The sequence below is a fragment of the Gorilla gorilla genome, chromosome 18 (genome assembly GCF_029281585.2).
Source record: "Gorilla gorilla gorilla isolate KB3781 chromosome 18, NHGRI_mGorGor1-v2.1_pri, whole genome shotgun sequence".
NCBI classification, from domain to species: Eukaryota; Metazoa; Chordata; class Mammalia; order Primates; family Hominidae; genus Gorilla; species Gorilla gorilla.
Window position 1 is genome coordinate 28,520,601 of NC_073242.2, and position 27,488 is coordinate 28,548,088.

General features: G+C 41.5%; 1 protein-coding gene across 1 annotated transcript; it reads left to right on the forward strand.

Annotated features, from left to right (window-relative positions):
- Positions 1 to 380: 380 nt before the first annotated feature.
- On the forward strand, positions 381 to 27,416 carry LOC101136971 (zinc finger CCCH domain-containing protein 7A). The gene is made up of 18 exons (XM_031006633.3): positions 381 to 560; positions 779 to 859; positions 2,305 to 2,338; positions 2,799 to 3,082; positions 6,337 to 6,541; positions 8,234 to 8,298; positions 8,824 to 9,010; positions 10,454 to 10,615; positions 12,350 to 12,546; positions 12,882 to 12,982; positions 14,372 to 14,553; positions 15,283 to 15,359; positions 15,988 to 16,121; positions 16,520 to 16,625; positions 19,486 to 19,594; positions 21,639 to 21,772; positions 25,178 to 25,341; positions 26,503 to 27,416. The coding sequence occupies exons 4-18, from the start codon at positions 2,897 to 2,899 to the stop codon at positions 26,690 to 26,692; spliced, it is 2,199 nt and encodes a 732-aa protein (XP_030862493.2). The 5' UTR covers positions 381 to 560; positions 779 to 859; positions 2,305 to 2,338; positions 2,799 to 2,896; the 3' UTR covers positions 26,693 to 27,416.
- Positions 27,417 to 27,488: the final 72 nt, after the last annotated feature.

Here is a 27,488-nt window from a genome sequence, read left to right on the forward strand (position 1 = left end):
ATATTCCTTATCAGTTAGCTGTTTGGAGTTACATTTCTGTTTGACATCTTAATGTGCTCCAGAAAAGGGTAACAACAGAGGAGCGAATAGGAGAGGGACACATGGGGACATCAGTTAGGTCTGGAAAGCTTTATTTCTTGAAGATCTGGGGACTTTCTGACCAAATATTAGCATTTGTCTGACCTGGATGGTGAGTACGTGGGTATTCATGATATTCTTTCTACTTTTTTGTATTTGAAATTTCATAAAATAATTTTAAAAATAAAAGTAATACTGCTAACTTGGAGTTTAGAGGGAGGGTAATAGGATGGGGTATTAATTTTGTTTTTATTACAGGAAGGCCTCAGTGCAAGAAATGAATTGTTTGACTGCTGACTTTATTCTTTGGTCTTACACACCAGGGTTTCCATGATAAAGTTTTGGAGGACTGCAATATAGTCCTCAGTTTAAATGCCAGTAACTGCAAAGCTCTGTATCGGAAATCTAAGGCTTTAAGTGATTTAGGAAGATACAAAAAGGCTTACGATGCTGTAGCAAAGTGCTCCTTAGCAGTGCCTCAGGTATGGAATTTATAGTTTATTTGTTTACATCGTAACCATTTACATCATAATAAATGGCATTTAAAGAGTTAAATTTTCCAGTCATCCATCAACCTGCTTCAGTTGGGTATAATTGCTAATGAAGCAGGTGTCTTGATGGGAAACTTCCCTGTTTTGTCTATTCTTCTTCACCATTAGTAAATATAACCCTGTTAATTATACATATTTATTTTTTTCAGGATGAGCATGTAATAAAACTAACTCAAGAACTAGCTCAGAAATTGGGATTTAAAATAAGAAAAGCGTATGTCAGAGCTGAGGTAAGCTGGAGTTCTCTGCATAAGGTGTTTTCATTTTGTTTTAGAACTTGGAGTCAGTTCTGTTTTTAAATTAGTGTCTTTATTTTATTTCAGCTCTCATTAAAATCAGTTCCTGGGGATGGGGCTACCAAAGTAAAGTTATTTTTTCTGTCAAAATTATTTTCTTTTTTTAAAGGGAAGGATGGGAGCAATTCTACTTTTAGTATTTTTGGTGTGTGTTTATTTTTGGAACCTTTTTAATTCCTCAAACACGTAATTGGCAATACCCTCCTGTCACTTTATTTATTTTTTTGAGACAGAGTCTTGTTCTGTTGCCCAGGCTGGAGTGCAGTGTCCTGATCTTCGCTCACTGCAACCTCCACCTCCTGGGCTCAAGTGATCCTCCCACCTCAGCCTCCCGAGTAGCTGGGAGGACCACAGGCACACACCACCATGCCTGGCAAATTTTTGTATTTTTTGTAGCGATGGGGTTTCACCATGTTGCCCAGGCTGGCCTCAAACTCCTGAGCTCAAGTGTTCCTCCTGCCTTGGCCTCCCACCAAATGCTGGGATTACAGGCGTGAGCCATCTCTTCTGGCCACTTCTAGTCACTTTACAAAAGAACATCTACAACTCAAGTAATATATTTTAGCTGTAACCAGCATTCCCTGAATGCTCCAGTGGGGCATTTTATAGGATGTTAATAGATGTTAGGTTTCAGTGCAATAAGAGTGGTTCAGGGCCAAATACTAGTTTTGGGAGTCATTTGTGATAAAATTAACAAAGGGTTTTTTTTTGTTTTTGTTTTTAATTTTAAAATTAAAATTTTCTTGGGGCTAATAGGATGCTAATGGCTATTGTGAGTTGGGCAATGAATGGTGGCCAAATTAGTCCCTGTTCTTCTTCTGAATGGCCTTTGAGAAATGCTGGTCCACGAGAAATAAGTGGCAGCACTGCTAGACGAGCACCTCACCTAACACCACATGTATACAGGTTTGCGTGTTCCATTCATTTCTTGGATCTTAATTGGGAGTTGAATTTCTGTGGAAACCTGCATTGTTCTCTTAGGGTGAATTTTTTTCTTTTTTTCTTTTTTTTTTTTTTTTTCCAAGACAGAGTCTCGCTCTGTCACCTAGCCTGGAGTGCAGTGGCGCTATCTCAGCTCACTGCAGCCTCCACCTCCCGGGTTCAAGCAGTTCTCTTGCCTCAGCCTCCTGAGTAGCTGGGATTACAGATGCCTGCCACCATGCCTGGCTAATTTTTGTATTTTTAGTAGAGACGGGGTTTCACCATGTTGGCCAGGCTGGTCTCAAACTGCTGACCTCGTGATCTGCCTGTCTCGGCCTCCCCAGGTGCTGGGATTACAGGCGTGAGCCACTGTGCCCGGCCTAGGGTGAGTTTTACTGATTGTTTTATGGCTTAGAGTCCTGAAAATATTATGACCCATTGTTTGGTTTAATTTCTAGGCTTTGAACCATTCTGTGGAAGATATTGAGCCAGGTATGTTTTCACATATCATCTTAACAATTTGAATAGTGCCAGCTTTGTACCTGATGTCTTTGTATGTGATGTATTGTCAAATAATATCACTGTGTGGTTATATTCATATTAATGTATTAATATGAAAGTGAAAATGATTTCCATTGCTCTCTTTGTGCCTTTGGATGTGCCAGTGAGTGACTGAAAAGTGTTGGATGTTAGTAAGCAATCACTGACACCCCCTGTGGCCTTGCCACTGTCTGATAGCTGTGCCCAAAAAGAGGTACAGGCATTTTGTGAAAGAAGGATAAGTTTTCACACGTGACTGTATCTGTTTGGAATTGCTTTACTATACTGTCAATTTTATTATTTTTATAATTGCCTTCATATTTTCATCTTTGTATGTCTATTATTGGGGATTAATGGTATTATTATGTAAGTACGATGAAAGTGACTGAGTACATTTCCATCTGTGTTACAGATTTATTAACTCCAAGGCAAGAAGCAGTTCCTGTCGTCTCTTTACCCGCACCCAGTTTTTCTCATGAAGTTGGAAGTGAGCTGGCCTCAGTTCCTGTTATGCCCTTAACTTCTATTTTGCCACTACAAGTGGAAGAGAGCACTCTGCCATCTGCAGTGCTGGCAAATGGAGGAAAGATGACCTTCACTATGCCAGAAGCTTTTCTAGATGATGGAGATATGGTCCTTGGAGATGAACTAGATGACTTGCTTGATTCTGCACCTGAAACTAATGAAACTGTTATGGTAAGTTTCAGTGTTACTCAAGTTTCTTCTGAAGACAGAGTTAACTTTTTAAAAATTGTAATATAACTTGATAGACTTTTTCAGTATTGCGTATAGGCTGAATTTGGGTTTTTTTTTAACCTTGAAAGTTACTTTTTTTCTTCTCTACTGAAACTGGTTAATTTGATCATTTTGAAATAAAAAAAGAATGCTATCTAGTAATTAGCCAATTTTTTTCCAATTCATATTGGGATCTCATATTATGGAAAGGGCAAAGATAACATTCTGATAAAAAATAGGCATTTGATATTTAAGAAAAAATGAATTATATAGATTAAAGACTTCTTATTCTTTTTATTTATTTATTTATTTTTTGAGACGGAGTCTTGCTCTGTTGCCCAGGCTGGAGTGCAGTGGCGCAGTCTTGACTCACTGTAAGCTCTGCCTCTCGGGTTCACACCATTCTCCTGCCTCAGCTTCCTGAGTAGCTGGGACTACAGGCGCCCGCCACCACACCTGGCTAATTTTTTTGTATTTTTAGTAGAGATGGGGTTTCACTGCCTTAGCCAGAATGGTCTTGATCTCCTGACCTCGTGATCCACCCGCCTCGGCCTCCCAAAGTGCTGGGATTACAAGCGTGAGCCACCATGCCCGGCCTCAGGACTTCTTATTCTTAAAGATAATCCTCTAGCAACCACATACTTTAAAGCGGGGTTCAGCCAACTGTAGCCCACAGGCTAAATCTGGCCTATTACCTGTTTTTGTATGGCTTGCAAACTAAGAATATTTTTTACAATTCTTAAATGGTTGAGAGAAGAACAAAAAAGAGAATAATATTTTGTGACATATGGAGATTATATGAAACTAGCCTGGGTAACCATAGCAAGGGCACATCTCTACAAAAAATTAAAAACAGCCTGGCATGGTGGTGCGTGCCTGTGGTCCCACTGCTTGGAAGGCTGAGGGTAGAGGATCACTTGCGCCCAGGAGGTTGAGGCTGCAGTGAGCACTGATTGTGTCGTGCACTCTAGCCTGGGCAACACAGCGAGACCCTGTCTCAATCAGTCAATCAATAAAATTATATGACATTCCAATTTCTGGGTCCGTAAGTAAAGTTTTACTGGAACACATCAGTGACTATTCATTTTATGTGCTGTCTGTGGCTGCTTTTGCACTGCAACAGCATAGTTGAGTCCTTGCAACAGGGACCGTGTGGCCTACAGAGCCTAAAATACTTAGTGTCCATCCCTGTATAGAAAGCCTTTTCTGCTGGGTGCAGTGGCGCACACCTGTAATCACAGCACTTTGGGAGGCTGAGGCAGGCAGATCACCAGGAGTTCGAGACCAGGCTAGCCAGTATGGCAAAACCCTGCCTCTACCAAAAATCACAAAAATTAGCTGGGCATGGTGGTGCATATCTGTAATCGCAGCTACTTGGGTGGCTGAGGCAAGAGAATCACTTGAGCCCGGGAGGTGGAGATTGCAGTGAACCAAGATCATGCCACTGCACTCCACCCTGGGTGACAGATCAAGACTCTGTCTCAAAAAAAAAAAAAAAAAGACTTCTCTGACCCCTCCCATAAAGTAAAATAAATCAGTAGCAGCAGTGGTAGGATGATGGTGATGATAGGGAGAAATTCCGAGCTGTTTTCCAGGGGTGGTGTAATAGATGGTGTCAGTGTGCAAAAGACTGACAGAGCTGGCTTTGATTCTTACCAGCTTTGTGATACTGGGCAAGTTACTTCATCATAGTACATCATTTTCCTCATCTGTATGATGGTGATCACAGTAGGATGTATCTGAGAGAGCTGTTTTAAGAACCAAATAGATAGCATATGATACCATAACGTAAGGTGCGTGGAAGCTCTCAGTGAGTTGCAGCTTTGATAGGGCCTGGGGAAGTTAGAGTTGTATGTTCTTGTCCAGTTGTAAGTTCACACCTCCAGAGAGGTTGTCTCAATCTTCATGGGCTTCTCCAGCTCCCGTCTCTGGATCACCTATCCTCCTGCTACACCACATATATCCCACAATTCCTCTTTAATGGTGCAAATTCTTTTTTTTTTTGAGACGGAGTCTCACTCTGTCGCCCAGGCTGGTGTGCAGTGGTGCGATCTTGGCTCACTGCAACCTCCACCTCCCAGGTTCAAGCAATTATCTGCCTCAACCTCCCGAGTAGCTGAGATTACAGGCGCCCGCTACCACGCCTGGCTAATTTTTTGTGTATTTTTAGTAGAGACGGGGTTTCACCATCTTGGCCAGGTTGGTCTTGAACACCTGACCTCGTGATCCACCCACCTCAGCCTCCCACAGTGCTAGGATTACAGGTGTGAGCCACCATGCCCAGCCTCATATGATGCAAATTCTTATGAGCCCTGTAGTCAGGTAAGGGCAGGGAAGCATAAGGAAGTTTTGCAGATGAAACATGAATGTAACATTTGGATTATGATGTTAGACATCTGGCTGGGTGCAGTGGCTCACACCTGTAATCCCAGCACTTTGGGAGTTCTAGGCGGTTGGATCACTTGAGGTCAGGAGTTTGAGACCAGCCTGGCCAACATGTCAAAACCCCATCTCTACTAAAAATACAAAAATTAGCTGGGCGAGGTGGCGCATGCCTGTAATCCCAGCTACACAGGAGGCTGAGGCAGGAGAATCATTTGAACTCAGAAGGCGGAGGTTGCAGTGAGCCGAGGTTGTGCCACTGTACTCCAGCCTGGGTGACAGAGTGAGACTCCGTCTCAAAAAAAAAAAGTTAGACATCCCACCTCAATTGTTTTTAAAAATTATTCTTGAAAAGAAGTTCTGTAGCTAAAATTGTTTTAAACGAATCTTGATTCTGATTTAAACTTTGTTGTTGTTTTTTTTTATTTTTTTGGAGATGGAGTCTTGCTCTGTCGCCCAGGCTGTAGTGCAATTGCGTGATCTTGGCTCACTGCAAGCTCCGCCTCCTGGGTTCAAGCAATTCTCCTGCCTCAGCCTCCTGAGTAGCTGGGACTACAGGCGCATGCCACCATGCACAGCCAATTTTTTGTATTTTAGTGGAGATGGGGTTTCACCGTGTTGCCCAGGCTGGTCTTGAACTCCTGAGCTCAGGCAATCCGCCTGCCTCAGCCTCCCAAAGCGTTAGGATTACAGGCCACCATGCCTGGCCTAAACTTTGTTATGTGACATGATCTCCCAGTGTAATAATGCTTTTATTTGCTGGTGTTGAAAGTAGTTCAGCCAAACCCATGACAGCTTCATGAATTTTAATCACATCTTTTTTCCTTCCGCAGCCGTCAGCTTTAGTCAGAGGACCCCTTCAGACAGCCAGTGTCTCTCCTAGCATGCCCTTTTCGGCATCTCTGTTAGGAACCTTACCCATTGGTGCGAGGTATGCTCTTCCACCCTCCTTCTCAGAATTTTATCCACCTTTGACTTCATCCTTAGAAGATTTTTGTTCTTCTTTAAATTCATTTTCAATGAGTGAATCCAAACGAGGCAAGAACCAAATCTAAATTGTAAACAATTGCAGTTGATTTTCTCAAAATGAAAATGTTTGTTTGGCAATTATTTAACTGACTCTAGGTAGTAGACATGTGAATTATTTTCATTGTAGCTAAAAATATAAAGACTAAGCCTTCAGTTTTGAATTTACCTTGACTTAGCTGTGCCATTCTGGAGACCCAGGAGCAAAGGCATGAGAAGAGAAATGTGTGTGGCACTGGTGTTTCTGTAGGATAGTTTGTTAAGCTGGGAGTTTATTGTTTTGGGGATGAAATGACAATGTATTCTCCCGTAAAGGTGTATCTCATCTTAAAGGGTCTTAGAGACAGGCTATGCTATTAAATTCTGATCTAGGCAAACACTAATTTAAGATCAGTATTTAGAATGATAGCAATCAGATGTGTCTATTTTAGGTTTCATCTGTGGAGCTCAGCAAACCGTGGCTGCTGCTTTAACTTTACAGGAGATTGCTGAGTTTGGAGTCTGACTCCTGTTTCTGTCATCCTAGGTTTAACATATATACTTCAAACAATCACTAGAAAAATATTTTTTTGAAGGCATTGTTACATGGCTAAAAGGGCAAAAATCTTACATAATTGACTTAAAGATTGACTTAAAGAAATTAAAATATATGGGAGACAGAAGGGCAGAGAGAAAATAATTGAGTGCTAGACTAAGAAAAAGAAAGTAGGCTGGGTGTGGTGGCTCATGCCTGTAATCCCAGCACTTTGGGAGGCCGAGGCAGGAGGATCACTTGAGCTCAGGAGTTTGAGACCAGCCTGGGCAACATGGTGAAACCCTTTCTCTACAAAAAATATAAAAATTAGCTGGGTATGGTGTGTGCCTGTGATCCCAGTTACTTGGGAGGTGGAGGTGGGAGGATTCCTTGAGCCCAGGAGGTTGAGGCTGCAGTGAGCCAAGATCACACCACTGCACTCCAGCATGGGTGACAGAATGAGACCCTTTCTCAAAAAAAAAAAAAAAAAAAAAGAAAGTAATTGAAAACTTTACTGATTTTTTTTTTTTTAATGTTATGGTCAGTTCCTGCCTTTTTTTTTTTTTTTTTTTTGAGGCAGAGTCTCACTCTGTTGCCCAGGCTGGAATGCAGTGGCGAAATCTTGGCTCACTGCAACCTCTGCCTCTTGGGTTCAAGCGATTCTCCTGCCTCAGCCTCCCGAGTAGCTGGGATTACAGGCGCCTGCCATCACACCTGGCAAATTTTTTTTTTGTATTTTCAGTAGAGACAGCGTTTCACCATGTTGGCCAGGCTGGTCTCAAACTCCTGACCTCGAGTGATCTACCCACTTTGGCCTCCTAAAGTACTGGGATTGCCAGGTGTGAGCCACCGCACCTGGCCCCATATTTTCAAAAGGAAAGGCTCTTTTCCCATTTTTGAATATAAAGAATTTTCTTGGTGTTTTTAGTAGTTGCAGTTGGTGGGCCCTGCCTTAGCTTATTTTTCTGAAAATAGGTTTTTATTTAAATTTGTTTGACTATGCCCTTGGTTTCTAGAGGAAAGCAGACACTCTAGAGCCCTCTTTGGGTGTCAACCTTGAGCAAGAAAATTTCTAGAAACTGGGACGGGAGAATAGCGTGGGAGGCCATAGCCAGTAAGCTACTAAGCCCTGATGTTCTTATTACGTGATCAGAATGAAAAGGTCTGTTGAAGTTTTTTTATTATTTTAGATCTGTCCACCTCAACTTCTAGAGAGGGAACACCGCTTAACAACAGTAATTCTTCCCTTTTACTTGTAAGTGCCACTTCCTCTTTTGTAAATACATCGCTTGAATTTAAAATAGTTACTTAAGTAACTGAGTTATTTGAATGAACATGACAGTCTCCCTTAAATTTTGTGTGCTGCAGGAAATTGTGTTAAAGTAAGACTTCTGGAACATCTAGTAATAACGGCTCTGTGTTTAAGACTTGATCTGTCATAGCAAATTAATCGGTATTGCAGACAGTGTAAGAGGCTTTAGCACAGCATAAACAAATCAAGGAAATATAAGATCAGGGCATGTAAAGCGTGTGTACTTTTGCAGTAGAACTTATTACTTATAATATGGAGGATCAAAAAAGTGGGGGGGTGACTAGAAACCAAAAGAGAGAAAAATGTAGAAAGAGACAGTTTTTAAGATAGAAGAGCATTAAGGATGGAGTAGTACTGACCTCAGTTTATGAAGATTATCTTATTTTTCAGATGAATTCAGTTCCTTTCTTCAGTGATAATGCAATATTTGTTGGCTGTTTTTTTTTTTTCTTCTTATTTTTCTTGCAGATGAATGGACCAGGTAGTTTGTTTGCTTCAGAGAATTTCCTGGGAATTTCAAGTCAGCCTAGAAATGACTTTGGAAACTTTTTTGGAAGTGCAGTTACCAAACCATCTTCATCAGTGACTCCAAGACATCCCCTCGAAGGAACCCATGAATTGAGACAAGCTTGCCAGATCTGTTTTGTAAAATCAGGTCAGGACCAAACAAACACACAGAGAGTATTAAACTACTTGCTCATAACCTTGAAAGTTCTTAGGAATTTGTAAATACATGTTAACAACATCAGTTATTATGGTTCTTCAATCCGTATTTTGAATTCTTCCTAAACAAGTAGCAGTTACTGATTTAGTGCCTTTGGGGTATAATAGGATAAGTCTCTGCTCTTATTTGATGTCATTTTATTTATAGAATCATGTACAATAGAATATTTACCTATTTTTGGAAGCTTATTGAAATTTTAATGAAACTCCTTATGTTCTCAGTGTATGCTTAAGAAGCTGCCCCGTCCGTGAGGGAGGTGGGGGGGTCAGCCCCCCCGCCCGGCGAGCCCCCCCGTCTGGGAGGGAGGTGAGGGGGTCAGCCCCCCGCCCGGCGAGCCGCCCCGTCCGGGAGGTGAGGGGCGCCTCTGCCCGGCCGCCTCTGCTGGGAAGTGAGGAGCCCCTCTGCCCGGCCACCACCCTGTCTGGGAGGTGTACCCAACAGCTCATTGAGAACGGGCCATGATGACAATGGCGGTTTTGTGGAATAGAAAGGGGGGAAAGGTGGGGAAAAGATTGAGAAATTGGATGGTTGCTGTGTCTGTGTAGGGGGAGGTAGACATGGGAGACTTTTCATTTTGTTCTGTACTAAGAAAAATTCTTCTGCCTTGGGATCCTGTTGATCTATGACCTTACCCCCAACCCTGTGCTCTCTGAAACATGTGCTGTGTCCACTCAGGGTTAAATGGATTAAGGGCGGTGCAAGATGTGCTTTGTTAAACAAATGCCTGAAGGCAGCATGCTCGTTAAGAGTCATCACCACTCCCTAATCTCAAGTACCCAGGGACACAAACACTCTGCCTAGGAAAACCAGAAACCTTTGTTCACTTGTTTATCTGCTGCCCTTCCTTCCACTATTGTCCTATGACCCTGCCAAATCCCCCTCTGCGAGAAACACCCAAGAATGATCAATAAAAAATAAAATAAAATAAAATAAAAAAAAGAAGTTGATTATTTTCAAGCAGAGCAAGAACTAGAAAACAGCATTATAAGACCAGTATACAATACAATGTATATGAAAATTAAATACTTTCTGTTAGCTTGTTTCATATGTTTACCGTTAAATCAAGTGACATAAACACAGTTTATTCTGATTTATAAGCCATCAAAATTCCTCTCCAGATTATTTCCCTAAAGTTAAGTAAGGGTATTTTTTTTTGGCAGGAGTGGAGTTGAATAGAACATTGTGTTGTCTGATACATTATAAAAGGCACAAATCTACCTTAGTAGCCTACTTACATTTTAGGGTTGTGGAAGTGGGATTTCTGTGGGAATTTAATAATTGATGTTCATCTGTTCATGTCTGCTTGTAAATTTACCTGTAAAATGAAATGATATTTTTTGTGCATATGAGCAATCCTCTTTACATCTTTTTCAGGCCCTAAGTTAATGGATTTCACTTACCATGCTAACATAGATCATAAGTGTAAGAAAGATATTTTAATCGGTAGGATAAAGAATGTTGAAGATAAATCATGGAAAAAAATACGTCCAAGACCAACAAAAACAAATTATGAAGGACCATATTATATATGTAAAGGTATGTACTGTAATTACTTAATTAGTATACATTACATAAGTGATGAACTACAGTCATGCTTAGCTTAATGACAAGGATACATTGTGAGAAATGCATCATTAGGGGAACATCACAGAGTACTTACACAAACCTCAATGGTGTAGCTGACGACGCACCTAGCCTATCCATGACATAGTCAGTGGCTCCTAAACTACAGACTTGTACAGCTTGTTACTGTACTGAATACTGAGGCTACTGTAACACAATGGTATCTGTGTATCTAAACATAGGAAAGGTACAGGAAAAACACAGTATTAATATTATGGGACCACCATTATATATACAGTCTGTAGTTGACTGAAATGTCAGTATGTGGTGTAGGACTGTGCTTGCTACATTTATTATAACATCTATTAATATGTAATTTATTACATTATGTTATTATAACGGTATTGACTGTTATAAAAAATGTTTAGAGCTAATAGCAAGTTCCTTGGATTGAAATGTTAATTTTTTTATATTATTTTTGCTGTTGTTTTTAACTTTTTCTTTTTTGAGACAGAGTCTCATTCTGTCATCCAGGCTGGAGTGTAGTGGCGCAATCTCGGCTCACTGCAACCTCTGCCTTCTGGGTTCAAGTGATTCTCTTGCCTCAGCCTCCCGAGTAGCTGGGATTACAGGCATGCGCCAGTACACCCGGCTAATTTTTGTATTTTTAGTAGAGACAGGGTTTCACTATGTTGCCTAGGCTGGTTTCAAATTCCTGGCCTCAAGTTATCTGCCTGCCTGGGCTTCCCAGAGTGTAAGGATTACAGGCATGAGCCACTGTACTGGCCAAGGTTTTATTTTATTTATTTATTTCTCAATTTTTTGTGACAGAGTCTCGCTCTGTCTCCCAGGCTGGAGTGCACAGGCACAATCTCGGCTCACTGCAACCTCTGCTTCCCAGGTTCAAGCAATTTTCTCATGACTCAGCTACCGAATAGCTGGAATTACAGGCGTGTGCCACTCTGCCCCACTGATTTTTGTATTTTTTAGTAGAGATGGATTTCATCATGTTGGTTAGGCTCGTTTTGAAGTCCTGGCCTCAAATGATCTGCCTGCCTCGGCCTCCCAAAATGTTGGGATTACAGGTGTGAGCCACCACGCTTGGCCTATGACCAGGTTTTAAACAGAAGACTGTCTCAAACCTTAAGTTCTCTCTAAACAGAATCAAAACACTGAGCTAAGGCTTTGAAAAGTGTTTAAGATGCTTTTGAGAGAACTTGGTATTTTCATGTTTGTCAAACAAGTTGGTGTGAATGAGCTTAGAATGTCCCTAAATGATTTTTTTTTTTTTCAGCCGAGGTGTGGTCCATGAGAGTATCAAGGCTCTTCTCACAGTCTGTGATAAAAATAATTAAGGCTTGTGGTACTTCTCTTTTTTCGAGTTGATACCATCCATCCCCAGATAATAATATGCATATCATTGTTTGAGGCTGTCCATGAATTGTTAGACAAGTTCAAATGATGCCCTGAATGTTATTTATATTCATTGGCTTTAAGGAAACAATTACCATCTTTTTTTGTTTGTTTGTTTGTTTTGACACTGGGACTTGCTCTGTTGCCCAGGCTGGAGTGCAGTGGGAAGATCATTGCTCACCGCAGCCTTGAACTCCTGGGCTCAAGGGATCCTCCCACCTCAGCCTCCCAAGTAGCTGGGAGTACAGGCCAATTGCCATGTTTTCAATGTCTGTCCATTCCCTGTCTTTCTAGATGTTGCTGCTGAGGAGGAATGTAGATATTCAGGCCACTGCACGTTTGCTTATTGCCAAGAGGAGATAGATGTGTGGACACAGGAGCGGAAAGGAGCATTCAGCCGGGAGGCTTTCTTTGGCGGCAATGGAAAGATTAACCTTACTGTGTTCAAACTTCTCCAGGAGCATCTTGGGGAATTTATATTCCTTTGTGAGGTGCGTTCTCCAAAACTTATTTTCCACTGTAAAGTTGAATTTGCAAGCCCAGTGGTATTGTCCTGCCATGTGATAAAACATTCACTCGGTAAATGAATAAATATTCATTTATTTATATGATAAATAATATCATATTTATGAATAAAATATTCCTCTGGTCCTGCCATGTGATAAAACATTCATTCAGTAAATGTTAGCTATTACTGTTACCAAAAAGAATATTAAAAGTTCATATTGAATATTAATTTTGTAATGATATTGAAACTAGGACAATATTCTGGGTACAAAATTTATATTTTGTATTTTTTTTTATAATCTTTCTCTCTCTATTCCAGAAATGTTTTGATCATAAGCCTAGAATGATAAGTAAAAGAAATAAAGATAATTCTACTGCTTGTTCTCACCCGGTTACAAAGCATGAGTTTGAAGACAATAAGTATGTTGATAGTTTCTAATTTCTGTAATAACAAAATAGATTCTTTTTCTAGATCTGAATAAAAACTAGTAGTAATGTCTGTCCAGGCATTGCCCTTTCATCGTTATGTTGTTATTTTGAAGAACAATGACGAAGTTTTAAAATGTCTTTTAGTAGATTTGGCTGGAAAGTGAATAATTAACTAAATATATTATGTAAAACAGAAAAGCATTATTGATGTATAGTTTCTCATGACATGGATTTAGGTATTTTATGGCTTAAAATATAAGTACCCCCCCCAATTAATTCAACAATTGCATGTAGTGATTTGGTTTTTTTGTTTGTTTTTTTTGAGACAGAGTCTCGCTCTGTCACCCAGGCTGAAGTGCAGTGGCATGATCTTGGCTCACTGCAAGTTCTGCCTCCCAGATTCAAGTGATTCTCCTGCCTCAGCCTCTCGAGTAGCAGGGATTACAGACACCCACCACCAGGCCTGGCTAATTTTTTGTATTTTTTTTTTTTTTTTTTTTGAGACGAAGTCTTTTTCTGTTTCCCAGGCTGGAGTGCAGTGGCGCGATCTCAGCTCACTGCAACCTCCGCCTCCTGAGTTCAAGCGATTCTCCTGCCTCAGCCTCTCCAGTAGCTAGGATTACAGGCACGTGCCACCACACCCGTCTAATTTTTGCATTTTTAGTAGAGACAGGGTTTTACCATGTTGGCTGGGCTGGTCTTGAACTCCTGACCTCAAGTGATCCACCCGCCTTGGCCTCCCAAAGTGCTGGGATTATAGGAGTGAGCCATCACGCCTGGACAATTTTTTGTATTTTTAGTAGCAACAGGGTTTCAACATGTTGGCCAGGCTGGTTTCGAACTCTTGACCTCAGGTGATCCACCCGTCTTGGCCTCGCAAAGTGCTGAGATTGCAGGTGTGAGCCACTGTGCCCAGCCCCCATGATTTTTTTTCCGATAAAAATTTAAAATGTAGGGCTGGGCGCCATGGCTCACGCCTATAATCCTAGCACTTTGGGAGGCTGAGGCAGGCGGATTACAAGGTCAGGAGATTGAGACCATCCTGCCTAACATGGTGAAACCCTGTCTCTATTAAAAATTAGCTGGGCGTGATGGTGGGCGCCTGTAGTCCCAACTACTTGGGAGGCTGAGGCAGGAGAATGGTGTGAACCCGGGAGGCGGAGCTTGCAGTGAGCCGAGATCGCGCCACTGCACTCCAGCCTGGGCGATAGAGTGAGACTCCGTCTCAAAAAAAAAAAAAAGAGAAAAAATTTAAAATGTACTGTCAGTGTAGAACTTTATATATATATATATATATATATATATATATATATATATATATATATATATTTGAAAAATCTATGGCAGAACAATATTAAAATGTCACTGTTTTCATCTTAGGTGCCTTGTCCACATTTTGCAAGAGACAACAGTAAAATACTCCAAAATACGTTCTTTTCATGGTCAGTGTCAGCTTGACTTATGTCGACATGAAGTTCGGTATGGCTGTTTAAGGGAAGATGAGTGCTTTTATGCCCATAGTCTTGTGGAACTGAAAGTCTGGATAATGCAAAATGAAACAGGTAGGTTTGAGTGCGACTGAGAAGTGTGTCTCCTCAAGAGCAGACAGGGTTTAATGAAACAGTAATTTGGGCCTGGCGTGGTGGCTCATGCCTGTAATCCCACTACTTTGGGAGGCTGAGGCAGATGGATCACTTGAGGTCAGGAGTTCAAGACCAGTCTGGCCAGTAGGGCAAAATCCCCATCTCTACAAAAAAATACAAAAATTAATCGGGCGTGGTGGTGGGCGCCTGTAATACCAGCTACTTGGGAGGCTGAGGCATGAGAATTGCTTAAACCTGGGAGGCAGAGGTTGCAGTGGGCCAGGATCACAACACTACGCTCCAGTCTGGGTGATAACGCGGGACTGTCTCAAAAAAAAAAAACAAAAAGGAATTTGGAGACCTCCCCTTCTCCATCAACCAGATGTGGTGACGCTATTGATTTTGTCCTGAGCTTCAAACTTTTGATTTTTAGAGTTGCCTATTTTGAGTGTGTTCTCATGTCATTAATTACTGATACAAGTTGATATATGCAATTGTTGGGAGGAAAGATTCCTCAGAAGGCACAAAGAGCTGTATTTGTGTATATTCCATTTCAAAAAAGAGAAACGTGGTATTCATCCTTGCTGATGGATTAGGAGGTACGAGAATAGATTGGAAGCTGAAGGTTCTCCATGTCTGACTGCACCCAGATTGGTGGGCTGTTGTTCTTATAGATATAATTTAAAGGAAGGCTTGTACATTCCCCAGGTATCTCACATGATGCTATTGCTCAAGAATCTAAACCATGTTGGCAGAATTTGGAAGCAAATCTACCTGGAGCGCAGGTATTTTTCTCTTGTGTACTTTCTGCATTTGGTGTCCTTTCTGGAATTGCGTAATAGATGTTGGTTGTTGGTGGATGCAGTTAACACTTACAGTCCAGTTACTTTCTTAATATTCATTCAGGTGAGTCATTCTTATGTGAAAAAACAATTTGCATTTTAGTTGATCATCATAAAAAAATTATGCAGCCCACAATGCTTGCCAAGAGTGTAGGACACTGTTTTCTTATTTAGTTTAATTGACAAAACAACTGGAGTTCTGGGCTTTACGGGTTCTTGGAGTAAGGGGGTTAGATTATTTTTATAGTTTAGCTTTCCACCTGGCATGTCTCGTTTTTCCATTGCTCTCCCCTCAACACCCCTGACCCAAATGAAACAATTCTAGTCATCAATTTCAAAGATGAGTTTCATAAATTAAAGTTTGGCATCTATAATCTACTTTTATGATATTCTCTTACATTTGGGGGAAGAATTGGAGATTTAGTTATCAGATATAATGGTCAAATCAAGTCAGATAAAAATGGGAAATTGTATACTATTGTGAAAAAAATGCATCTTGATTTAGTATTTTGTCATCAGAAAACTGGTTTTCTGTTAAAAAAAATTAAAACGAATCTTTTAATTGTTTAAGGTACTTGGTAATCAAATAATGCCTGGATTTCTTAATATGAAGATAAAGTTTGTGTGCGCCCAGTGTCTGAGAAACGGTCAAGTCATTGAACCAGACAAAAACAGAAAATATTGTAGTGCAAAAGCAAGGCATTCGTAAGTATTGTGTGTGGAAACAATTCCTATTTTGTAATTTTCTGTTTCGTAGGTATAAAATCATACGCATAAGAAAAAAGTTTAAGGCTTTGAAGAGAGGAGAGAAAAATAGATAATTTAGGATAATTACAGACACAAGGGAAGAGATTTTTAGGACCTAGTAGATAAGAATTCACAAGTAGTGTTTTTTTCCTGTATTTTATCAATTTGTTTAGAGTTTGTAGGGAATGTTTGTAAATGACAATAGGAAGTGAAAATACAGAATCATAAGGTATTTCTTTTAGAAGCATTGAGAAAAAAATTCTCTTGTTCCTCAGGTACAAACTTTGTGCCTCTCCCTTTGTGTTATGTCTTTTGCTCGTGTGTCTTTGTTTTTTTCTGAACTCCATTTTTCTTAGGTGGACCAAAGACCGGCGTGCGATGAGAGTGATATCTATTGAACGTAAGAAGTGGATGAACATCCGTCCTCTCCCCACAAAGAAACAAATGCCTTTACAGTTTGATGTACATACGTAATTTTTAAGCCACTTTTTTTAATTAGGCATTTCAAATCATTAGAAAATAGTAGTAATTCAGATTGAAACTCAAGCCCTTTAAATAATATTCGTCAGTAATAATGCTATTTAAATGGTTCCTCTTTGGTTTTCCTTCCCTTTAGTATATGTATGGTTCCATAGCAGTTTTCATATTGATTGGAATTTTATGAGTTACTTGGAAAAAGTAAATAGATAGTGGATCTGAGGAAAAGTTATGGGGACAATTTAACTTATTTTTTAGATGAATTACTTTGGAGAGGGAACGAGAACAAATTTTATTTAATTGTGATTTCTTTGGTTTGATACCAAACCTAAGGTTTTCAGTATTATGAATGCTATTGATGAGTTTGTTTTTATCATGCCTTGTCTCTTTCACTGCAGCAAGGGATACGTAGCTACAAGACACCTAACTTTATAAGACTTTCTAAAAGTAACCCAAAGAAAAATGTTCAATGTTAGAGGAACATGTTCTTCAAAAACTCGAAAATACTAGGCTAACTTAAAGTTAGGGTAGTATTTCATTCACACAGTGCCACATTTCATCTTGGTACACTGTAGCACCTTACCTGATCTTGAAGATGATTGTCTGAGCAAACCACTTGAGTTGTCCTGGACTTTCTTCTTCACGAGAGAGAGGGTCAGGAGAGCATCTAGAGGCACTTCACACGTGCGTTAGCAGACAGGGACACTTGGAGCATCTACAGGTAGTAAGCTCTCTACCTGGATGGAGGAAATGTGGAGGGAACCTTTTGCCCAGAGAAGCAGGGCAGATGGACTGTAGAGTCCCCGTGTAAATGAGGCCTCTCTCTGAACTGCAAGAAGGAGTTGAAGAAGAGGTAGATGTATTTTTCACCACCTAGCAGTTTTGTAAAACTTACACAAGTAACACAGCCAGTCTTTTCGAGGCATTGGTAGGTTTGTGTTTTATCCAAAGTGGTTTTAGACTCAGATTTTATTAATGGGTTTTTTAATGGATTTTATTAATGTAGGAGGGGGAAAGGGGTTTATTTGGAACCTTGATTTCCTGTGGTTTAAAGGATGATGGAGATAATATGTATATCAAGTACTTTGATAAAATGAGTACAACTGAGAACAACCCTGGTTCCTGAGGCAGCTGCTTAGAGTATTGGTTATTTAATCTTGAACATGGTGTACTACTGTGCAACATTACAGTAGCTTATTTCCTCTTTTTTTTCCCCTGCCATACTAGGTATTGCTAAGGGACTTTTTTTCTTTTTCTTTTTTTTTTTTCATTTTTTCTTGCTCTGTCACCCAGGCTGGAGTGCAATGTTGCGATCTCCGCTCACCGCAACCTCCACCTCCTGGGTTCAAGCAATTCTTCTGCCTCAGCCTCCCAAGTAGCTGGGATTACAGGCGTGTGCCACCACGCTCAGCTAATTTTTGTGTGTTTTTTTTTAGTAGAGACGAAGCTTCACCATGTTGGCCAGGCTGGTCTCGGACTCTTGACCTCAAGTGACCCACCCGCCTCGGCCTCCCAAAGTGTTGGGATTACAGGCGTGAGCCACCGTGCCCGGCCTGGGACCTTTTTTCTTAAAAAAGAAATTATACTGTGTGTGTGTATGTGTGTAGAAAGTGTGGTGAGGCTTAAAGACAATGGGCTTCAAAGTCTGCCAGAAGGGCCCCAGTCAAGTTATTCAGCCTCAGTTTGCTCACCTGTAATTGGGAATAATTATGTGTGATGGTGTTATGTAAACACCTGGCACAGTGCCTGGCCTTCTCCTTTACCTGCTTTTCTTCCTGCTCCTTATCATTGAGCTTTGAAAGACTATGGTAAATGTTTCCCTAGTAATATGACTAAGTACTTACTGGGGTTTGACGGGGGAAAGAATATGACTATTTTATCCAGTACTGACTTTATGCAGAAGATTTTAAGGGTGGGGTCACTGACATTGGTCCAAGGGAGGAAATGTACAGTGTTAAGGGGGCTGACCGAGTTTTAGCCAAAACTCTGAAAAACGTGACAGATGCTAAGCATTTAATGCCACGTAAGCTAAATAATGTAGGGCCAGCTGCCGTTGAAGCACAAACTAAGATAAGCTAATAATTAGTTGTACTAGGATTTATACCCCATACAGACAAGTAGGTTGATGGTATTCAAGAATGCATTCTCCGTGATGGAGGTTTTCTTGGTTCCTGGCTCATAATTCTTAGGGAAGTCTGCGTTCTGCTGATCACGATCACTTTATTTTCCTACCAGTATCACTGTATTTACTTTGTTAAATAAAAATACAAATAACCTGAAGAGGTATTATTTGAAAGCTATGTAACTCCATGGTATGGCTAGTGTGATAATTGTCTTCTGATAATGCATATGTAGTGAATTATGGCCGAGGTTAGTTTCCAGTACTGGTTATAAGTAAGTTAAATTTCTGAAATGTTTTGGGCACTGTTCAGTACCCTTTGGAGTAGCCTGCAGTTTCTTTACTGCTTTCAAGTGCTGATGTGGAGGAATCATTAGTGTTGGGCAGGGAAACAGGAGCTGTCAGACTGAGAGGGCCAGGGATGTTCATTGTGGAGATTAAATGTTCTGAGTAAGTGAGTTTGTAGACATTTTCTTATAAGAAAATGTTCCATGCTTTACTCTGTTTTGGACATTTTCTTTTGAAAAATTTTGAGATAGAAACCTTAATATCATTTCATATATTTAGAGCATATAGTTAATTTGAGTAGAGTCAAATTAATCTTACTTTAGAATTTGATTACTAAGTATTAGCATGGATAATAATGCTTCTTTTGCTTAAATGTAAAAATTAGGCAGTTTTACTAGGTGTACTTTGTCTTAATCATATTCCTATTTTTTTATACAGCTGTGCAACCATATTGCTTCTGGGAAAAAATGTCAATATGTTGGAAACTGTTCCTTTGCTCATAGTCCTGAGGAAAGAGAAGTTTGGACTTACATGAAGGAGAATGGGAGTAAGTTAATCTTTTAGCTGTGTCCTTGAGCTAGTTTGCCTGAAAGTTCCTTTCCTCTCTATAAATATTCCAGCTTCCTGTGAACACAGAAAGCAGTTTGCATTCTAAACGGTTGCCCCGTTTCATCAGTAGCTCTGTTGGTGATGATGCCTGGAAAATGTGGGCACAGCCTCAGTGGGGTAGAATATGGCATCTAATCTGTGTTTGGTTAGGTCAGATTTGGATATAAATATATAGGTCTGCATGCATCCTTACATGTAATAGATGTATTCCTAAAAAATGGCCTGGGGAAGTTCAGTACTCCCTTGACTGTTTAAATCAGATCATCTGCTCGTATTGGAAATAGTTTGCCCTCTGAATTAACCAGGTTAGAATTGGAGGTTTCTTCAGGGAGGCATTACTAATCAAACAGGCTCAGAATCAGAGGTCCAAGGAAAGAATGTTTATTTTGGTCAAATTTCAAGTTTATTGTGGGAGCCTTTGAGAGGAGCCGCAGACAACCTTTCACTTTTGACCATAAAATGTTTTACTACAAGGATCATTATTCTTTAATCTTAAGTAAACTGATGAAAGGTATACTGACTGCAGTCTCTGGATTATAAGAACCAACCAGATTTGACTGTTGCCTGCCATGTTTCAACCACATAGATCGTCAGTGGTGTGTGGACGGGATTCCCTCTAGCTGTCTTGCTGGGAGTGAAGCCATGCAGTCCGGCCTGACTGAAGATGCCCTTGCGCACCAGGCTTTTGCAATGACTCCGGCCACCACTGGTCTTAAGGAAGAAGCATTTCTAGTTTATCTCTAATCTTTGCCTGATGATACATTGTTAGAAACCATTAGGCAGACAATAAAGCCAAGTTTTAACCAGATCCTCATTACCAGAGTTTTTAGCACAGTGGTTCTCAACTGGGAACAAATTTTTTTTTTTTTGAGACGGAGTCTCGCTTTGTCACCCAGGCTGGAGTGCAGTGGCGTGATCTCGGGTCACTGCAAGCTCCGCCTCCCGGGTTCACACCATTCTCCTGCCTCAGCTTCCCGAGTAGCTGGGACTACAGGCGCCTGCCACCACACCCAGCTAATTTTTTGTATTTTTAGTAGAGCCAGGGTTTCACCGTGTTAGCCAGGATGGTCTCGATCTGCTGACCTTGTGATCCACCCGCCTCGGCCTCGCAAAGTGCTGGGATTACAGGCGTGAGCCACCGTGCCCGGCTGGGAACAAATTTTGCCACTCCCCTTCCCTGCGGACATTTGGCAATGTCTGGAGATATTTTCATTGTCATGACTGGCAGAAGTTGCTCAGGCATCTAGTGGGTAGAGGCCAGGGATGCTGCCCACCATCCTGTAACGCACAGGGCACACCCCCAGCAAAGAATTCTCTAGCCAGAATGTCAACCGCATGGAGGCTGAGAAACCTCGGCTTTAGCACTTGGCAATAATGCAGAATACACCTGTTCTTACCATAGGAAGCGACTGGCAGCCACTGCCCAGGACTTGGTCATGGTTGTCTTGTCAGTTGCAGCCCAGCATATCCGCCCTCTGGGACTGTGGCTTGACTGATGGACTCCCATCAGGGTCAGAATCTTGGTCCAGTAGTAGTATGTTTCTCATCTTTCTCAGTAAGCAGTGAGGAGTGTATCAGCTCCAAGTCCCCCAAGCCACGTAAGTAGCCTTGTGTGGTTCTAGCTCTGACACTGAGTGTGGAACGTAGGGCGACAGAGGCAGTGGTGAGGCTTTTGTGACAATACTGTTTATAATGGTTTCTGAGTTTTAAACATCCCCAAAGTGTCGTGCAAATGCAGGGAGGGGTTAATTAATCCTGAGAACTAATATTTGCCATCTAACAGTCCTGAAAGTAGTTCTTACGCATGAGAGTTTACCTGCTGCTTGAACTGAGTGATCTCTCCATGTCTAATATAATAGTCTCCTTCAGCCCCCTTGAGTTTCTTTTGAACTGTATGCTGACTGATACAAAATATGCACACAGTTGCATGTATTTAAATGGAGTTTAGTTGCTGCTGCTGAAAGTAATTCATTTTTCTTTAGTACAAGATATGGAGCAATTTTACGAACTATGGCTCAAGAGCCAAAAAAATGAAAAAAGTGAAGACATAGCCAGTCAGTCAAACAAGGAAAATGGAAAACAAATTCACATGCCAACAGATTATGCTGAAGTTACAGTGAGTACCGTGCGTCATTTACCCTCTCTTTGCCGAGCCATTGATGGAGCCTTTCTTTTCCCTTTTCTTTTTTTTGAGATGGAGTCTCGCTGTGTCACCAGGCTGGAGTGCAGTGGTGTGATTTCAGCTCACTGCAACCTCCACCTCCCTGGTTCAAGCAATTCTCTTGTCTCAGCCTCCCAAGTAGCTGGGATTATAGGCTCGCGCCACCACACCCAGCTAATTTTTGTATTTTTAGTAGAGATGGAGTTTCTCCATGTTGGCCAGGATGGTCTCGAACTCCTGACCTCGTGATCTGCCTGCCTCGGCCTCCCAAAGTGCTGGGATTACAAGCGTGAGCCACCATGCCCGGCCTTTCTTTTCTTTCCCATCTTCTCCAAAACCCGGCTCCCTCACTCACTGCCTGCCCTTCTCTGTTCTGTGTCTTCATCTTCTCTCTCTAGTGGTTTCCTGCCACTAGCTTAAGTCTCCTCATGTGAAAAAATCCTTTCTTCAATCCTTCTGACTTTGGAGCCAGAGAATCGTAAGTCCAAGTCCTGGTTTCTCTCCTTACTTGCCTGGCACCCTGGGCAGATTATTTATGTCTCCGAGTGGGGTTGTCCTGATGGATTAGTGAAGTATGAGGAGTCTGTGACTCTTCCCTAGTGGGAGGCCCCAGCAGGTGGCTCAGGAATGTGGGCTGTCTACCCCGCTGGACCTTACATTCCCCGCTTACGCCTGCAGTCTGGCCTCTCCCTCTATGGTTCTTGGGGACATTAAGTTACCAGTGGTCTGTTAACTGTTTTGGTTTTCTTTTAAAAATTTCAAAAAAGTGAAGAGGATAATATAAGAAATATCTTGAGCCCACCATCGCAAGTTAACTGATGTTAACAATTTGTTGTAGTTCCTATTATAAAATAAATAAAATGCTACAGATAAAGTTGGAACCCCATATGTTCCCCTCCCCAGGGGAACAGATCCAGTGTGTATTTTTCCAGGCCATGTTTACCTAAGGACGACACATTTATTCTATTTTTTTTTTTTTTTTTTGAGATGGAGTCTTACTCTGTTGCCCAGGCTGGAGTGCAATGCGGTAGTCTTGGCTCACTGCAACCTCCGCCTCTCGGGTTCAAGCGATTCTCCTGCCTCAGCCTTCTAAGTAGCAAGGGATTACAGGCGCCTGCTACCACGCCCGGCTAATTTTTTGTGTTTTTAGTAGAGACGGGGTTTCACCATGTTGGCCAGGCTGGTCTCAAACTCCTGAGCTTGTGATCCACCCGCCTCAGCCTTCCAAAGCTGTGGGATTACAGGCATGAGCCACTGTGCCCGGCCAACACATGTATTCTTTTTTTTTTTTTTTTTTTTCTGTGAGACGGAGTCTCGCTCTGTCGCCCAGGCAGGAGTGCAATGACGTGATCTTGGCTCACTGCAACCTCTGCCTCCCAGGTTCAAGCAATTCTCCTGCCTCAGCCTCCCGTGTAGCTGGGACTACAGGTGCCGGCCACCACGCACGGCTAATTTTTGTATTTTTAGTAGAGACGGAGTTTCACCATGTTGGTCAGGCTGGTCTCAAACTCCTGACCTCATGTGATCTGCCCGCCTCAGCCTCCCAAAGTGCTGGGATTACAGGCGTGAGCCACCGTGCCCAGCTACATTTATTCTTAAATAATCTATAGTTCCACTGGATGTGGTTTTAAAAGTTTACATAAGCATACGTGTTACTGCCCTTATTTCTTGTTTTTTGGCACCTCCGTCTCTCTGTTGATTCAGTCAGATCCAGTTTCATTGCCCATTGCAGGCCTTGTGTGTGGCCTGGCCTTGCCCAGCGTCTCTCTGCTTGTGACATGCCCTGTGGATGTCTACCTTTGTTACACTGATTCCCTTGCTACCTTTACTTAGGTGCTCCTTGGTGTTTATTTTATTATATATATATATATATTTTTTTTTTTCTTCCTTTTTTTTTTAGACAGGGTCTCACTCTGTCATCCAGGCCGGAGTACAGAGGCACAGTTATGGCTCACTGCAGCCACTACCTCCTGGGCTCAGGTGATCCTCCGACCTCAGCCTCCTCAGTAGCTAGGACTGCAGGTGCTCGCCACCACGCCTGGCTAATTTTTGTATTTTTTGTAGAGATGGGGATTTTGCCATGTTGCCCACGCTAGTCTGAAACTCCTGTGCTCAAGCACTCCTCCTGCCTCGGCCTCCCAAAGTGCTGTGATTATAGGCATGAGGCACTGCGCCCAGCTGCTCCTTGGTGTTTCTAGAGCAGGTCACCTCGACTTGTTGGATCATAAGTCTTACCTGGGGCCGGGCATGGTGGTTCATGCCTGTAATCCCAGCAATTTGGGAGGCCGAGGCAGGTGGATCACCTAAGGTTAGGAGTTCAAGACCAGCCTGGCCAACTTGGTGAAACCCCTTCTCCACTAAAAATGCAAACAATTAGCTGGGCATGGTGGCAGGTGCCTGTAATCCCAGCTACTTAGGAGGCTGAGGCAGGAGAATTGCTTAAACCTGGGAGATGGAGGTTGCAGTGAGCCAAGATCGCATCACTCCACTCCAGCCTAAGTGACAGAGTGAGACTCTGTCTCAAAAATACACAAACAAATAAATAAATAAGGCCTACCTGGGGTGTTTCATAATAAGGAGTCTTAGAGCTGGGCGTGGTGGCTTGCACCTGTAATCCTAGCCACTCAGGAGGCTGAAGTGGGAGGATCACTTGAGCCCAGGAGTTCAAGGCTGCAGTGAGCTATGATCGCACCACCGTACTCTAGCCTGGATGACAGCGAGACCATGTCTCTAAAAAAATAAAGTAATAAAAAGTCTTCATTTATACCCCACAATGAATGAGTTCAAATCTGTTTTTACCCAGTGTTGCAGATTATTATTGCCCAGGACATTTGGGAAATACTATCCAACACTTATAGTTTGCATCTGTTGTAGCACTTAAATCCCCTCATAACAGTTCCTTTTGTATAGGTCTGTTCCCCACAGAGGCAGTGTCTTTACATTCCTGATGCCACAGCAGTGGCTCAGTTCATGTACACTGAATGGAGCTGCTGCTCGTCCTTTTGGAGTTGGCATGTCCTGGTCTTTCTCATCCTTTCTGCTTTTCCTCATGGTGTTAATTCTTCCCTGAATCCTTGTTTGCACCTGCCTCTTGTTCTCCCGGCAAACATCCTTGTTTGCATACCAGCTCCTATTGCCTCTTCACTGGAGATTTCCTGGACAGCTGGCAGCATTTGTCACCCTTCTTCTCTGTGTCCTGAGTGCTGGCTTGCTTCCCCATGCTGTGGTCCTTTCCTTGTCCCTATTTCTAACCTGAGTTTTATGTCTTGCCTGGCTCTCCCACCAGCCTGGGCTCCCTGGAATTGAGTGTGGATCTCACATCAGGTGACTGATGGGACATGTGTCTTTGCTGCACATTAGGTGGACTTTCACTGCTGGATGTGTGGGAAAAACTGCAACAGTGAGAAGCAGTGGCAGGGCCACATCTCCTCTGAGAAGCACAAAGAGAAGGTTTTCCACACCGAGGACGACCAGTACTGCTGGCAGCACCGCTTCCCAACAGGCTATTTCAGTATTTGTGATAGGTATGTAGGTTTCTACAATTTTTCCATGTCAGAATTGCTGATCTCAAATTTTCATGGACATGTCAGCTGACACAGAATACCTGGGTGTTAAAGTTCTAATGTTGCTGTGCTCTGACAGACCCTGAAGGATTCTTGGGTTTTGGCTCAAAGTGTTTCGCTGCTCATCAAACCATTCCTTTCACTCTTCTTAGGTTATATGAAAAGATTTAATAGTCTTCCAATACTAATTTGAAATGTCTTAGGATAATTGAATAGAGAAGCATATTCATTCCAATTTGCCCAAATGACCTTTGCGTTCACAGCTGTGATTCTCAAACCCTTTGCCACAACCTTTGCTCACAGTAAATGTTCATCAGATTTGAAATGGCTTTTACATTATATTTAAAATCTAGAACTTAGATCAAAGGAAGATGTTAATATGTATCACTCCTTTGTTTAAGTTTTCTTAGAAAATTTTTCAATGCAGCCGGGCATGGTGGCTCACGCCTGTAATCCCAGCACTTTGGGAGGCTGAGGCGGTTGGGTCACTTGAGGCCAGGAGTTCGAGACCGGCCTGGACAACATGGTGAAACCCTGTCTCTACTAAAACTACAAAAATTAGCCGGGCGTGGTGGCAGGTGCCTGTAATCCCAGCTACTCAGGAGGCTGAGGCAGGACAATCACTTGAACCCAGGAGGTGTAGGTTGTAGTGAGCCGAGGTTGCGCCACTGCACTTCAGCCTGGGCAACAAACAGTGAGACTCTGTCTCAAAAAAAAAAAAAAAAAAAGGTTTTTCAGTGAAAAACTAAGTAACTCTGAATTGCTTATTTTATTAAATCACTGTTAATATTTAATTCCCTAATTTAGATCCATGTGATCCTTAAAACTATTGAAGACATTTTTTCCTTGATGCCGCCTCTGATTTCTTTCTACTACATTCAGGAACAACTATAGTCTTTTTTCTCCTATCAGTCAGTACTTTTCATAGAGTACATTTAAATAAAGTACTGATTTTTCTATTGTAGATGTCATGGCTATAAAATATTTACCTTTCTAGGCTTGAGATTCCTAACTAAAAGTTGTATGCAAATCATAAAGCTAGTGAAGTATACAGTTTCAAGAATCATGACACGATTTTTAGAAACAACTTATGGACACTGAGCAGCTGACTTCTCCTTACAGGTATATGAATGGCACCTGCCCAGAAGGAAACAGCTGTAAATTTGCACATGGAAATGCCGAACTTCATGAATGGGAAGAAAGAAGAGATGCCCTAAAGATGAAGCTCAACAAAGCACGAAAAGATCACTTAATTGGCCCAAATGATAATGACTTTGGAAAATATAGTTTTTTGTTTAAAGATTTAAACTAATATGCTGGCTTTTATGTATGATACCTAATCAGAGCATTGACCAGAAAAATTGAAAGTGTTCTAAGGCACATAGCAGAGGAGCTGCATATTTTCTGCTTGTATTGGCGTATATCGTTCCTCCTGAGCAGCAACCCACAGTAGGTAGGAAAATGGGCTGTTTCACAGGCCTGGCCACGCTCTCACGGAACCATTGGCATCAGATGGTGAAGTGACTGCTACCCGGTTGCCATCTGTTGAACAGACTTTTGGATGACGTGTGTTGGGGAAGAGGATAAGGTTATATCTAGGACAACTCTTTGAGTTGGTCCTTCATATAAGGATCATGACGGTAAGAGAATAAACACTTGTACTGGGATCAGAATACATGATGGATGAAATTCTTTACATGTTTTAGCAGAATGAATTTGTTTAATATAATAAAGTTTGCTACTTATCTGTATGTAGGTTGCTAAAAAGGATTTTCTTAACTCAGATTTTAAGCCAAATAACCATTTAACACTAGTATTTGTTAAATGGGGTATTTTTCTGTATTTGTATGTTTCACTATAATAAGGGAATTAAGGATAATGTGCATTGAGAATATTTTGAAAAATAATTAATTGACTCAAATTTTATTTCTTGGTCTTTTGCTGTTTAAATGATGATTTTGAAAGATTAAACCTGTACTGTTGGTATTGTGTTAGTGTATGGACCAATACTGCCTGTAATAAAGATTTTATATATAGATGCCTTTCATTTTTTCCTGTGGTCCTTTCCCACAAAGAATTGTTGAAACTGGGTACAAAAATCAAGATGG